We start from the raw sequence: 15692 nt of genomic DNA, 5'->3' as shown, positions 1-15692 counted from the left end.
CCACTGTGGTTCAGGTTGTGTAATGACAATGAGCCGGCCACTTCAGAGAAGTTTAAATGGATCATCTACCAGCACACTAAAGAATGTGGCTGTCTTCTTATTCGCCAATGATTCCTTCACCTTTAACGATCTTTCTCAGATACAGCAGTTTAGCAGAATTTAGCTCAGATATCCCTTTTTAGCTAAGTTTATTTCCTTTTGGATTTAGCATGGTTTTAAAATTATAAGGGCTATAAAAGAGCTGCAACAATTAGTCAATTAATCGATTAGTTGCCAACTATTAAATTAATTACCAATTATTGTGATAATCTATTAATCACTTGGAGCCATTCTTTAAATAATCCAAAATTCTCTGATTACAGCTTCTCAATGTGAATATTTTCTGGTTTCTGTAGTCCTCTATGATAGTAAACTGGGTTGTGGACTGTTGCTTGAAACAAAACAAGACGTTTTAGGACGTCATCTTGGGCTTTGGGAAACAGCATTCGACATTTTCCCAACATTTTCTGACATTTTATGGACCAAACTAAGTGATTAATCGAGAAAACAACTGACAAATAAATCCATGATGAAAGTAATTGTTGCGCTGCCAGCCCTATAAATGTATCCAGTACAAAAGTAATATTTGGTGCCAATTCAAGATCACTGGGAATTCCTCAGGCCAAACTTCTTCTCAATGATTAATGTGATTGAGAAATCCATAATTACTTTCCACACTAAAAAATGTCTGATTCTAGGCTTGTTTGCTGACCTGTTTGCTATTAACTAATTAACCTTACAGCTTTACAATTAGTACAGGTCTAGCTATTGTTCTTACCGCTGGAATTGTCCTATATGGCATATGTAAATGGCAGTATGAAGAGCAAAAAGAAATAATTAACATGTTCTTTATTGCCTCAAGTTAATAATTCAATGTAGCAGGGAGACACTAGGATCCATGTAGGGCAGAGACCAAACAGGCCAGATACACAAAGTGATAAGCAGGGTCACAGTGAGAAGGTGTGTGAGACTGAAGGCCACCTCCATGTTGCTGGACTGTTTGCTCACTACACTTGTGGCTCTAATAAGCCAAACCATGATGTTTTATTTCAATTTTAGTAGTTTATTGTTTGGGTAACCTAAGGGTGGAAACACTTATTGATATTGTACTTTTTAAATAATTTTATAAAGTGTGTCTGCCATAACATTTATTGTAGTCTGAGAAGCTGAGAATAGTAGTCTGAGAGCACTGCTGTATATTTTGGTATTGTTTGTTTTAGTATGGTTCATTTGAACATTATTTTTTGTAGTATTGTTGTTAGTATTTAAATTTAGGTTGATTTTATATAGAGTGGAGTTTTAACTCTCTTTGTTTCTAGTATTATGGCTCGTGGCGGCCTCCATTCACAGGTGCATAGGTGTGTACAGGGAGTCCACTCTCTTTGAATGGTGGTATGGTTTGTGGTGATACATTTTATTAGTGTGGTGTTTTTATAAGAATTATTGGTTTTGGTTTGATTTATGCTTTGTTACAGGTGGGATACTCTTGGCACCCCAGCAGTGGGTGGTTGGTTCCCTGGCTGTGGTACGACTGTCACGACTGTCTGCCCTCCTCTTCCTCTCTTTTATGACTGACTGTTGTAGCCTCTTAGCTCTAGGTATTTACTAATCCTAGGAGGTGCATTGACATTATATGTCTAAAGTGGAGTTAAAGGTTCTTGTAGTTGGTCCAGTTAGACAGGAAGGATCACTCAGACTGTTGGCGGCAGGCCAGCAGCTGACATTTGACGTGACTTCAAAATACAATACAAAATACAATAAATTACGAGCATTAAGCATGTTCACACTCATTCCATTTTGTTTTGTCCCAGCTGCACTTTCTCTGTTATTGCAACACTTCCTGTTTACTCTTTGCTGGACAGCTTTGGCTGCTAACTTTAGGTCAAGGTGCACGCACACACACACACACACACACACACACACAGGGCCGTGACCAGGACTTGTGAAATACTGAGTCCTCCAAATGTATTATTTGGATGTTTCACATTTTATTTTTTCCCATGACTATTCAGTAATGGAAATCTTTAATTTTGTATATTTTTTCCAAGATTCATTTTCAAATGTTTGTATCTTGCCCATTTATTCTTGGCACTGTGGGTAAAGTACATTGAGGTAAGAGTCAAGTGGATCAGTTTTGTTATCGAATGCTTGGTCTTATTCTTAGGTTTGTTTAATTATTCTTTGACTAAACTAACTTTAGACTTAGACTGCCCTATTTTATAAGGGCTAATCTTTTTGTATAATACTGCTGCTTTGAGCAGTTTGATATATTTTGGTTCAAAGACAAAAATGTTTCTTACAAGGTATCACATGACCAAGAATATCGACATTCTTTTTTGTTGGCCATAGTATTAGTAAACATACTGGAATCAGCCTGTAAAATATCCACCACACAAGTTTTCAATTGTAGAATGTACACACAATAAGACTAAACAAATACCAGTGCTTGACACATTATATCCATGTGGAATGAAAGTATTTGAGATAGCAGTATGAAGGTATTCTTTCTATAAAACCTCCAAATTCTCAGAAACAATGGCGTGTACTCAATGGTAGTGAAAGCTACATACACTGTGCAATAGTGCAAAACATAACCAGGAATACAGTTTTATAGTTTGGACTGTCTTTTGTAGATTTTATACACTCACCAAATATTTAACAACAGAATTAATTACATGAACAAAAACTATCTGTATTAGACATTTTACACTTGGTTCCTGTCAGACTCTGTAGAAGTGATATTGGTCATATTGGTACATGTTTTTGTTAGAGACTAAATTATGGCATTTATTTCCTTAATATGAGTGCCTCTCATTTTCATTTCAGGTTGCGGCTGTAGCTTTCTCTATAATCGTTGTTTTTTTTCCCTCTCTAACCGACTACTCTGCTATCTGCACTGGGTGTTGGTTCCACGGTGACCTTGACAAGCGTTAATGTCACTTCTTTCCTGTGTCTCTTGGTTATCTTCCATTTTGTTCCAAGTATTTAATCTTTGTTTGCCCACTCTCTGCACCTTGTGTGCTTCTGACTGCATTGCAAAGGGAAAGCTGTCTGTGGGGCCTGTTCAGAGGATTGTTGTCCAGCGAGTTACAGATTTTCCACTTTAAGTTTTGATGGACCAAAATGTTTCAATGGAATTAATTTTCAACTGGTTCTGTGCAGAAAAATTCAAAATGCTTCTCTGAACTTAACAGCCCTTATTCTCTCAAAGGATATTACAGCAGGAACTGGGCTCCGATGGTTGATCACCAACAATTATTCCTCAATAATAAACTTATTTTGAACTTCTGCATGTAGTCAAACAGGTGATGTAGCTGAATTTCCCCACAGATACAAAAGTTAAAAGTCTTCTCTGTATTTGAAAAGAATTTCAAGCCTGATGGCACTTACAGCAGCAATGTGATCTATATTTCAATTCATAATGTGACTGAATTTTTTGATTGCAGTTTGTTCATAATTTATATTTGGTTGAGATACTGTGTACTTGATGTTTAAGGCATAGTGGTGTGCTGGCATGTTTAAGTAAAAGCAAATTGCTCCCAATGGCCCCCTGATTTTACTTTTTTTTGCCCAAGGAGACTTTGACACGTGGACTGGAGGAGTCAGGGACCAAACCACAAACCTTCTGATTGGTGGACAACCCACTCTGCCTCCTGAGCCACAGCTGCCCCAAAGCTCCCTAGTTACAAATCATGTATACTTAATAATTTTCTGACTTTTTCCAATGTTACATTTTTATTGGGTGGTAAAGCACTTTTAAATGCCGATTGGTTTGAAAAGTCTGAAATGAATTACCTCACGATGATAATGCAGACAAGCACGGTCCTTTGAAGCAATAAATTATTGAAAGGAACAAATACAATTCATTCTTGAATTTTGATGATTGAATTTAAAGACACAACACCAGAAGAATTGGTTTTAAAACAGTCTTGTAGTGTTCTATTTATTTACACAAATTGAATAGAGGTAGAACCATCTGTGTTATTTACAAATTTACATTAAAAATAAATAGTCACAGCATATATACAAATACATACAATGATAAAATCCTAAGTCAATAACACACAGTATCTATGATGAAATGCTTAGTTATAACAGCTTAGTGAGAAGATCAAGGTAAGTTCATGTTCTTGTTTCTTGTTCAAGTCAAGCTCCATTAAGCCATTCTTTTTGCAATAACATTGACTCAAATGACTCTGTAATACGAAATGGAAGCAACCTTTACAGTATTTTACTTGGTCTTGGTTTTCTGGCCGGCACGTAGGCTGTTTGATTAAGTCTCACCTTTTTTTCTTGCCAATGAGCTCAAGATAAACAACAACCAACTGCAAACGACCCGCCAAGAACAAATTGTCAAGTAAATGAGTGGCTGGTGGAAATATTCCCACGAGTTGGTGGACCAAACCAGAGCTAAAACTAGATATTGGTGGCCAGAAAACACAACTGCATTTTGATTATTTTGTTTTTCTCTCTGCTGGATGTCTAAGAGGGAATTCAGACTGAAAACAGAGTTAAGACAACGCAGGGCATAAAATGCGATCCAGAAGGTCCAGTTTGAGTAACAGATCCGTGAACTTGAAGGCTAATCAGACACCAAAAGGCTGCACAGCGGTTTACAATAGTCAGAGACAGGATTTTACAACTCTGAAAAGTCATCAAGCAGCAACTACTTTATCTTTCGTCATGACAAACGTGAGGTAAACAGTAGAAAAACAGCGTTTGTTGTGTACAGCGTAGTGATGTGACAACGTAGCGCCTTGCCGGATGATGTCACATTGCATTACAATAAAAGTTGAGCCTGGTTTTTCTTTTCTTTTTTTTTTGCTGGACGATCCTGCATTTTTTGTTAGAGCCCCCTGCATTGGCACCCCTGATGCGCCTCTGGACTGCACCCATTTCAAATGAATGACAGGGCTGTGTTTTTTCACAAAGAGCAAGTCAGTCTGAACACAGCCTAAGTAAGCAGTTGTTTGCTAATAGGATAGCTGATGGTGTATCTGGGCTGTACAGTGTATCTGCCAGTTTGTTTTGGCATCTTTCCACCCCCAAATGGTCAAAACGTTCTATAAGTGAATGAGAAAATGAATCCATTTGTCATTTGCTTGGGTAACCAGTCTGAATGTTGAAGTTATGAAATCTGTACAACCTACTGGTCTGGCACAGTTCAGACGTTACATCTATGCTGTACTTCTGCCAACCTCCACATCCTGTCATATGACTTTCTGGAGAGAGTACCGCAGAGCCAACAGACATGACTGGTCTAGACTTTACCTTCTAAAGGCTGCATCTGAAGATTGTTACAGAGGATTAAATTTCAATAACTGGAGGTGGTATGTAAGAAAGAAAACCTATGATGCGGTTGGGCAAACCCAGCTTGGAAACAACTTCGAGTGCTCTTGTGCCGAGAGCCCTCCTCAATGCCACTCTGCTGACCTGCTGCAGACTGAGGGGGGTATCTAAGGAAGAGAGAACAACGGATGACATTTTATCTGTGCTCCTAAATGATCTACATACTGACAGTGACAGGAAGCACATTTTATAAACAAACTTACCCTCATAGAATTTAAGGCAGAGATAAGACGATGATCCTAGACTGGTGTAGTGGATAGGTTTTTTGTTCAGATTATCTCTGGCATACACGTTCCCCCCAAACTCCACAAGCAGCTCAATCAAGTCAATGTTTCTTGTTTTGGCTGCATGATGAAGTGCCGTTTCATGTAGCTTGGCAGCATTTACATTTGCCCCTTGGGAGGAGAAAGACAAAACCGCATTAGTGAGATAAGTAGCACTGTTATCTGCAGCATTTGTGTTTATACACTAATTAAATGCCACAATAGCTTTATATGGTAATAAAATATCAATAACAGTATGATTATCTCTTAGAAAATATAATTAGTCATAAGAGGCAACCTGCAACCTGCATTTAGGTCTAGATAAACTGAATCACCTTCATGAGGGATGAGCGGATCTCGGGTGTGGCAGGCATTGGTTAACCAACCGAGCTTTTTTATCTTAATTTGCAGAAGAGCCAGTAATTAACATCAACATTGTCGCCTGAGACCACAAAGTTGATCTTGTTACAGTAAAGGGCTGGTTATTGATATATTTTAAACATCGTCTTTTCTTGGATTACTGCTAAATTATAAAACCTTGAGAAAATGTTATGACTGTTTTACCGTTTTTGAAAACACAGTTGATCGAGTTAGTTAATCAATACCAAAAATAATCTTTAGTTGAAGACCTGATGACTAAAGCATCAAAGAAAACGTAGTTGCAGCATTAACCATAGTTTAGATTACATAATATATAGAAGAACAGAACCAACATGGCTCATTTTTCATGTACTGACCTACAAATATCAGACCTTTTAATTTAACCCGACTGATATGCAAATATGTACAAACACAGACTCACCTGCATTGAGGAGAACTTTGGCGCAGTCATAATATTGCCTGGCACAGGCGACATGGAGCGGTGTTCCATAGTGGCAGTCATGGGCTTCCATGAAAGCTCCTTGATCGATCATGAGCTGGACACAGTCTGAATTACCTATTGTGAGAGACAGGCAAAAATGATGACTATTTATAGCACAGTAAAATGCTCTGCATCAGATTGACTTTCAAAGCACAGCTGAGGAAAAAATCTGGAGGCAGAGAGTCATATTAGCGCTGCAGTAAATTTGTGAAATGCCAGTTAATAGTGGGACTCCAAACAAAACCTTTTGAGTATCAAGTGGGTCTTGAAAGGGGGCTGTAAAACCATTGTGGTTACATCCTTCACAGAATATGGTAGCTGTTATTTGCTCGAATAGATTTTGGCTGGACAATCACTCGACAATCAGCTTTCTTCTTAATATCCATTTCCATTTTCAGAATCAATACTGCAATCATCCCACAGGGTTCCGGTTCCTTAGCAAGCATAGCCAGACCATTTATGTCCCATAGTCTTACTGGTTATTGTAATATTGGGTTTTTGTTTTATTGCTACATCTCCAAAAGCTTTTAAGAAATAATCCAGAGCCCAACAGTCAAGGGCACATCTCATGTTGGCAGAGTATTGCATTCTGCTTTCTCCTGCTCTTTTTTGTCTTTCAAGTGTATGCCTCTGGGATGAATTTTTGAAATAAGCCACCGAAGGGATTTTTCTGTAACATGATGAGTCAAATTAACCATGCACAAAATGTTCCTGCATAACATTTCACTCCCAGCCTCTTTACTATATATAGTGTACATGACCCCAGCACTGTTTAGGAAGAACAATGAGGAACTTGGTGTAGTCAAAGCCTGACGTTATGATTCTGATTGGCACGTGTATTTTCTTTAACCAGTATGATAAACACATTACATGCACTGGGTGGAATCAGGTCTGGCAATGCTTGACTGACAAAGCAAACATGTCTTGATGACAGAAACATGGCCCAGAATACATTCCTGTGTGTTGTTATAAGTAACATGACACACCTCCCATGCAAGCCTCATGAAGAGGTGAGAAGGTAAACAGCGGAGGATTGACTGTTGCTCCGTACTCCAGCAGCAGCTTCACACAGTCTAGGCTCCCGGCTGCACAGGCATCACACAGCGGAGTGCTGCCGTCAATGTTACGAGCATCCACCTGGAGAGCACAGAGTCATCGTAAAAACCTCACTAACGTCATTCAGCCAATCATGCCTTGATGAATAAAACCATCAACTTGACTGACACCATCTCACCTGTGCACCAGCATCCAGCAGCAGTCTGACGCACTGGGTTTGTCCCTGTATGCACGCCTCATGCAGCGGAGTGATGGAGTCGACAGCAACGATGTTAACTGCTGCTCCACCTTCGATCAGCTGCTGCAGCTGAAGGGCCCTCCCCTGTGCAGCCGCCTCATGCACAGCTGATCGGTCCGTCCAGAACCCAAGACCATGAGCTGCAAATATGAGAAACCAAACACAACTGAGCTTCTCTGATCGTAGGATGCAAACATTTTCTGTTTATTTTTGCATTACAACCTTAAACATATAGCTGAAAAAATCGTATAAGGACAGTAAGCTTGTTCGACACCAGACATGGCCAAAGGTAAGTCTAGAGCTGATTGACAGAAAATTAGCCTGCAACTATTTTGATGATCAATTAATCATTTTAGTCATTTGTATTAGGAAAAATGCAAAACATTTGCTGGTTGCAGCTTCTTGAATGTGAGGATTTGAAGCCGTTATGTGTCATACGTGACAGTAAACTGAATATCGTTGGTTTTGGACTGCTAATTGGACAAGAAATTTGAAGACCTCACCTTGAGCTCTAAGAAATGACAACATTTCTAACATTTTTATGGACAAAATGCTTGATGGAGAAAATAATCAGAAGATTAATCAATAGTGAAAATAATTGTTAGTTGAAGCCTTTGCTGCATGACACTGCAATGAAAATACTAACCTGCAGTTAAAAGACAAAATTCTGATGTACTGTGTTTCAGTATTTACATTAAATTTGCATAAAGCAGGAGCTATTTAACACTCATTCCCAAGTTTGGAGGCTTCACATGTAGAGCTGCAACTACAGCATTTTGAATTGCGTTTTTGTTGAAATGTTCTATACAAATAAATATGCCTTGCCTTACGATGATCTACATTATCGATTAATCTGTTGATTGTTTTCTCAATTAATCAATTGGTTGTTTGGTCTATGAAATGTCATAAAATGGTGAAAAATGTTGATCACTGTTTCCCAAAGACCAAGATGCAACTCCAAATGTCTTGTTTTGTCCAACAGTCCACAACCCAAAGATATTCAGTTTTCCATCAGAGGACTAAAGAAACAAGAAAATATTCACATTTGAGAAGCTAGAACCAAAGAATGAAAAAAATGACTCAAAACAATTATCAAAATATTTGCAGATTAATTCCCTGTTGATCAACTAATCAATTAATCAACCAATCATTGCAGCTCTATTTTTTTCTATCTTGCCATAATCATTCCTCCTGACCATTAGAAGATCCCTTCATGATGCACTTACGATGTAAGTGATGGGGGCCAAAATTCACATTTAAAAGTTTATCTGAAGCTACTATGAAGCTTCAGCTGTCCAAATTAGTCCAATCACGTAGATACCTTTAAATGTTTGTCTTTTTAGTGCCAAATTCCCTCTTTTTGTTGCTATACTTCCACTACAGCTCAACAGGGAAACACTGTCCTAAGGAAACACAGAGGGAATTTGATGCTAAAAAGCCTAAATGTGGCAGATATCCACTGTATATGACTCTGAATGCTGAAGCCTCATATAAGCTTCAAATAAACTTTTAAAGGCATTTTTGCACAAAATGACTGTGTGGGGCACCATCACTTACATTGAAATCACATATGAAGGGGATCTTTTAATAGCCAGTAAGAACAGGATGAATGATGACAGTGATGGAAACCTCTTTCAGTGCTCATGTGGGCACCTGACTGTTATTTTAAGACAGACTTAAAAAATCGTGAGCTTGTCCTTTAAATGAAACAGAGGGGCACATTAAAAGCAACACATACAGTAATCCAAACCATCACATTGTTGTATTTGTATATTATATTGCATGTGTCCACTAACATATTCATTATTACCGTAGGTGTTTTTGTACAAATCTCTTAAGATAGATTGGTGCCCATGCAGTTGCACAACATGCAGTCCGGTACCTGCTGGCCTCACTAACGAGCTTACAATTTGCTGCCACGCTCTCAAATTAACGTCAAACATTAAACGGAAAGCATGCTAGCTACAGTTGACCTAGCTGCACGTCTAACGGAGGCTAAGGACTGGTCATAATAAATAAATGAGAGCTGTTGAAAGCTCGTCGTGATGTCTTCCAACCCCATACGATCGTTGGTTGAGCTATCTCAGTCGTTTTGGGTTACTGTTGGTCACCAACTGTAAGCTACTTACCGATGTCTCCATACAAGGACGGTCTGGTCCGTGTGATCTCCATTTCATGTTACCGCTTTCCTCTCCGTTAACCACGCAGATTCAGCCAAACGTGTAATTCATTTTGAAGCAGGAAAGTGACGAGTGAAGGGGGGGCATTACTACGAAAAAAAACACGCTGGACTGCCGGGTGGACAGGGCTCAGTAAGGGCAGCTCCTGGAGCAGCAGAGGTCCAGTCCAAAATAAACATAAGCTTGGAATTCTGGGAAATGTAGGCGGCTGACCTGGCCTACAAAGATGGAGTCAGGCAAAAAGGGAAGTGGCTGGTGGAGTGATCGAGCAGTGGTTAACCATTGACATTCAATGTGGAAAACTACAGATAGGCTAACTTTATTATGAATGTAACAATCATGACTTTTGGGGTTGAGGATGAAGGTTAGTATTATGGAGGTACGCAGTGGCAGAAAGTAGTGTTCAAAAGAAAGAAAAAGAAAAGTGGAAATAGTGGTAATTTCAGCAGCTCAGGAGCACAGTCTGATGAAATGGTTAATAAAGCTTGGGCACATCCAAGCCTGAGAGCTGGAAACCAAAACAATGACTGGAAAGTCGCAATTGTGATTGATGAACATTGCCATCTCATAACAGTGGCTGAAGCTCTAGAAAAAGATGTTGGCATAGTGAAGTTTGCAAAGTACTTAGACAACAAGCATATACTTGTACACGCAGTGAATAAAGAGCAAAGCACTGTACTGAAAATGCATACCCTGGATGGTAAAAAAGTTAAAACCCATGTACTTATGTCCATAGTCATATCTGGAGTACCACTATCTGTCTCAATGGAAGACATGAAAACATAACTGAAAGGAGGAAAAAGCTTGATGCTCAACATATTGCTACTAAAAGAAATGGAGAAAGAGCAAGAAAAAATGTTGTCACTAACTATCGACTTTGAACACGACCTCCCACGGAAAGTTATGCTAGGCCTCTTCAGCTATTCAGTAAGAGAGTTCATTCCTCCAGCATTTAGATGCTTTAAAGGTGGAGTGCGGGACTTTTGTCTTCACCTTTTGGCAGTGAGAGTAATTACAAAAACACTGTCGAATCGTGCTTAAATCATAGGCTCTGCCATAGCCTACTCTGTCGCTACTGTTGCAGCTGTTAAACAGTGGATAAATTGTTTTGTGCGTCACACAACCCCTATAAAATGACTCATTTCACATAAGAATTTGATCTATTCGGTCCAATAACATTTGGAAAGTCTAGAAGAGCCACATGATTAAATTATTTGATCCCCATTCAAGTTAGCAGAGAGCTAGTTTAGTTTAGTGTGCATGCTCTGCCCATAGAGTATGTGCAGTATGCATTCATCCAGCCAGCGCAGGAATGTCAAACCTGACACCAGATTAAAAACTCCAGTATACTGTGAAATACAGAGAGATTTATCTGGCGGTCGATAGGCTCCATCAGCATTGTGTGAACTTGTTTGGCAAGGGCTTGAATGTAACGGAGGTTTATTGGAATGTAAAAATTCCACAGTGCAGGTTTAAATGTCAAAGGGTCATACAAAGTCAAAGAAAGATGTGTAAGATGAGGAGGTAATCATGCATTTGGAAAGTGTTGGAAAGATGTACCAGTTAAATGCAATTGTGGACGAGATCAGAATGCAGCTTTTGGTGGACGTGCATTACAAAAACATGAGAGAAAAGTCCAAAAATTTTAAATACTAAACAAAGTCTCATATGCAGAGGCTGTTAAGAGGGAACAGATGGAAACAGCACTGAAAGGAATAACAAGTAAAACAGTAATGATCCTCCAATTACAGGAAAGAGACAGATTCATCTGATAAGCCTCCCACTGGTTCAGGGTACCAAGGGAACCATGTTAGCAGATTAAATAAATTTTGTTGCATTCATATGTAAAGTGGTTTATATTTGATAAGAACAAAATAACAGGAATGAGAGAATTGAAACAATTTTGGAAGCAACAAAAGAGTACCTTGGGAGTCTCAAGTACAGAGTGTAAAATGATACAAGAAATTATTAGTCCTTTCACATATGATTTGTCTAGTGATTAAACTAGTTATGGTACTTGACATCTTTCAGTGGAATGCCAGAAGTTTAATGGCAAATGGACAAGAGTTTAAGAAGGTCATAAAGGGTTTAAATGACAAACCAGATATAATATGCATTCAAAAAACATGGCTGAGACCACATCTAGATTTTGTTATGGCAGGATACAATTCAGTCAGACATAAAAGAGCAAATAATCAAAGGGAGTGGCTGTCTCACATTTATTAAAGATAATTTAGTACACAGAAGAATAAATCCTTCAGGTGAACATGAATGCGCAGTTGTTGAGGTATACAGAACACACGGATCAATCAAAATTATTCATTACTACCATCCATGTCATACTTTAACTGCAGAAGTGTTTGATGAAATACTGGGAGAGGAAAGTCAAAGAAAAGTTTGGAGAAGTGATTTCAATGCGCACAATAGTTAATGGGAAAGTGATCATACTGATAATAATGGTGCAGTGACTGAAGAAATTATGGACACAATAAATCTTTTATGTATAAACAAATATGGAGGAACAAGATTAGATACTAACAGGAACAAGATGTCATGTATTGATATATTGTTGGTTTCTGCAAATATGGCTAGCCTATGTGAATGGAAAATAGGCAATGATAGCATGGGTAGTGACCATTTTCCCCATTATACATATTATAAATATTGATCAATGTATGCAAGGAAGTGCTCCTGTATACAGATGGTGCTTTCAAAAGGCCTAATGGCACAAATTTAAAGAATGCTGCCTGGGATTAGCTAACAATATTAAAATGAATGGTAATGTGCATGAATGTACAAGTGAAAGTACACATATGATAACTGAAGCTGCCTCAAAAAGTATTTACCTAAACCTGTGATACCAGGGAATAAGAGAATTGTGCCATTGTAGAATGATGAGTGTAGCTTGGCTATTAAAGAAAGAAATAGTGCTCTCCAAAACCTCAGAAACACCCTGAATTTGGATTAAAAAAAAGAGAACCTTAGCATGCAAAATTATTAAAACAGCTAAAAGGAATACTTGGAGACAGTTTTGTCCTTCTATTGGAAGAGAGAGAGAGATACGGGTCATGTATGGAATATTGTGAAAAAGAGCGATAAAATACCAGTACTTACAGATGGAGACAATTTAGCAATAACAGATATGGGAAAAAGCCAACCCTCTAGGAAGAGTGTTTGCCAGTGGTCACAGTGGAAATCACCTAAATCCTAAAAGATAATGAAAAGGCACATAAAAAAAGTAGAAATCAGCTCAGGTCTGGATATGGATTTTACTTGAGGGAAATGAGAAGGGCATTAGAGGGCGACAGGTATTCTGTTCTGGGACAAGATCAATTGAACTGTGCTATGTTCAGACAATTACCAGAATGAGCATTAGAAATAGAGTTGAAACTTTACAATAAGATATGGACAGAGGGAAGATTACCATTTAAGTGGAAGATGACTAATTATTAATTTTACCATTTGTTAAACCAGGAAATGATTCAGCAAATGCTGAAAACTACAGACCAATAGCACTAACTTCCCACTTGTGTAAGTGGAGATGGTGATGATGATTACAGGTTATCATATTTCTTAGGAAGAGGAAGTTTATTCAACGAGTACCAGAGTGGCTTTAAGAAAGGAGGATCCACAGCAGATGCTCTGCAATGAAATATGAAGGAAGTAATGGCTATAGTTTTCTTTGACATTGAGAAAGCTTATGATTTCATATGGAGAGAAGGTCTTTTAATTAAAATGAACAAGCTTGGCATAGGTGGAAAGTTATATAACTGGATCATAGATTTTCTATCAAGTAGAACATTTCAAGTTATAGTAGGATCAGAAATCTCACAAAGTTTTGACATTATAATCAAGATACCCAAAGGTAGAGTCATCAGTTCAATTCTATTTAATATCATGACTAATGGTATCTTTGCAAATACCGCAATAAGTAGCTATACAGTCATCGTTGTAAACAGATGATCTAGAAAAGGGGAATTCTCATGTACTGAAAGTTATACAGAAAGCAATAGTCAGAGTAGAGAGATGGTCTTATGATTGGGGATTTGAAATTTCAGTAGCAAAGTCATGCTATATGCTGGTCGCTAAAAAAAAACAGGTCATGAGCAGGGGTTAACACTATAGTCTATAGCAAGCCTTGTGGAAAGAGTTAGAGTATTTAAATATCTTTGTTTATATATTGATGAAAAATACAAATGGAAGAATCATATTGAAAATATTGAGACCAAATGTAAAAAGGTGTTAAATTTAACAAGGTGTGAGGTCTGATTTGAATGGGAAGCTGACAAAGAAGCATTATTACACATATACAGGGCTTTGATAAGAGCCATTTTGGATTATGGTTGCATGGTGTGTGAAGCAGCAGCAAAAACTCAACTAGAAAACTTAGACAGGATACATTACAGAGCATTCGGACTTAGTTTGGGAGCAGTCAAAACCACGCCCATTAATGCATTGCCCCTTGAATTCAGTGAACTGCCATTGCATTTGAGGAGAACTAAGTTATTGCTGGATAAGAATTCAGGGAGAAGGAAATGGAAATTTAGCATCAGCTGTTCTGCTGTTGGGAGTACACAACATTTTCTGGTAAAGGTTATGCGAGGGACATTAGCAAGAAAGTAAATCAGCACAAATTAGATAATATACAACACAGTCCAGCAGTTATAAGGAGCAGCATTTCCCCCGTGGATATTTCCACAACTTAAAGTACATCTTCAAATATTAGAGAAGAGGAGAGTGGAGAGAGAGGAGTAACAACATTCGGTATTTGGTTCAAGGATATTTGAACAAGAGCTACTATAATTATCTAAATATTTTTACAGATGGATCAAAACACTCAAATAATAAACACATAGCAGTGGGTATATTCATTCCAGAGTTTGACAAAGGAATTAAGAGAATGCAATTTCAGATATCTACAAGTAAAATTATGACTAGAAACAATGCAATTGCAGATATATCCACAACGGCAAAAATGACATCATTTGTCCTAGGATGAATGACATTGTGGATATCTGAAATGACAATAATGGATAGGAAGAATGTCATTGTGGATACCTGAAATGTTAATTTTGACTAGGAAGAATTGAATTACAGATATCTGCAATACATACCCAGTCTAGCTATTAGATGTGAAAATTGACTAATTTAGTACAGTCAAAGTTGTAGATATCCAAATACAATTTCTACCAGTAATAATGTTATTCTGGATATCTTTAATTACCATTCAGTGAGAATACAATTTTGACAAGGAGAAATGCTATTATGGATATCTAAAATGTAAATACAGATAGAAGTGTGGTTCGGTTAAATGTTAAAACGCCTTGCCATTGGCTCCCGTTTTGAACTGAAGCCTCGACTTTGCATTTTGACCGTCGTCATCTTGGGCCTTTTGGAGCCAGAAGTGACCATATTTGGGCGACAGGGTGGAGCTGATCATAATACTAGCTGCTAGCTTGGTTAGCATGGTGCATTTACAGTCTATGGTTAACTGTGAAAATGCTAATGCTAATTTTCGCTAGCGAAAAACAGGCTTAAAACCAACAAAAATGTACTTACCGGAAAAACTGAACATCCGATTCCGTCGAGGGTGTTTCAGTACAATCAAACGCATTACAACCAACATCGTCGCCGCCGTGGTAGCGACTTGTCAATCACAACAAGGCCACGCCCCAAAGCATACTCCGCTTTATCGTCTATTTTAC

The 15692-nt window shown here is 38.1% G+C and overlaps 1 protein-coding gene across 1 annotated transcript; it reads right to left on the bottom strand.

Moving 5' to 3' along the window:
* Positions 1 to 3951: 3951 nt before the first annotated feature.
* Positions 3952 to 11119, bottom strand: asb13b (ankyrin repeat and SOCS box containing 13b). Its single transcript, XM_044357371.1, has 6 exons — positions 9937 to 11119; positions 7748 to 7947; positions 7500 to 7650; positions 6454 to 6588; positions 5592 to 5783; positions 3952 to 5495 (listed from the first exon to the last, which is right to left on the bottom strand). Exons 1-6 carry the CDS (start codon positions 9977 to 9979, stop codon positions 5347 to 5349), a joined length of 870 nt encoding a protein of 289 aa, XP_044213306.1. The 5' UTR covers positions 9980 to 11119; the 3' UTR covers positions 3952 to 5346.
* Positions 11120 to 15692: the final 4573 nt, after the last annotated feature.

Source organism: Thunnus albacares, chromosome 7, assembly GCF_914725855.1.
Source record: "Thunnus albacares chromosome 7, fThuAlb1.1, whole genome shotgun sequence".
In the NCBI taxonomy this organism is placed as follows: domain Eukaryota; kingdom Metazoa; phylum Chordata; class Actinopteri; order Scombriformes; family Scombridae; genus Thunnus; species Thunnus albacares.
This window is presented reverse-complemented; position numbering and strand designations above follow the sequence as displayed.

Coding starts and splice junctions, on each gene's coding strand:
- asb13b (XM_044357371.1), bottom strand. CDS start 9,979: ATGGAGATCACACGGACCAGACCGTCCTTGTATGGAGACATCG. Junction 5,784..6,453: donor CAAAGTTCTCCTCAATGCAG/GTGAGTCTGTGT, acceptor TCTCCTCCCAAG/GGGCAAATGTAAATGCTGCC. Junction 5,496..5,591: donor CTGCCTTAAATTCTATGAGG/GTAAGTTTGTTT, acceptor TCTCTTCCTTAG/ATACCCCCCTCAGTCTGCAG.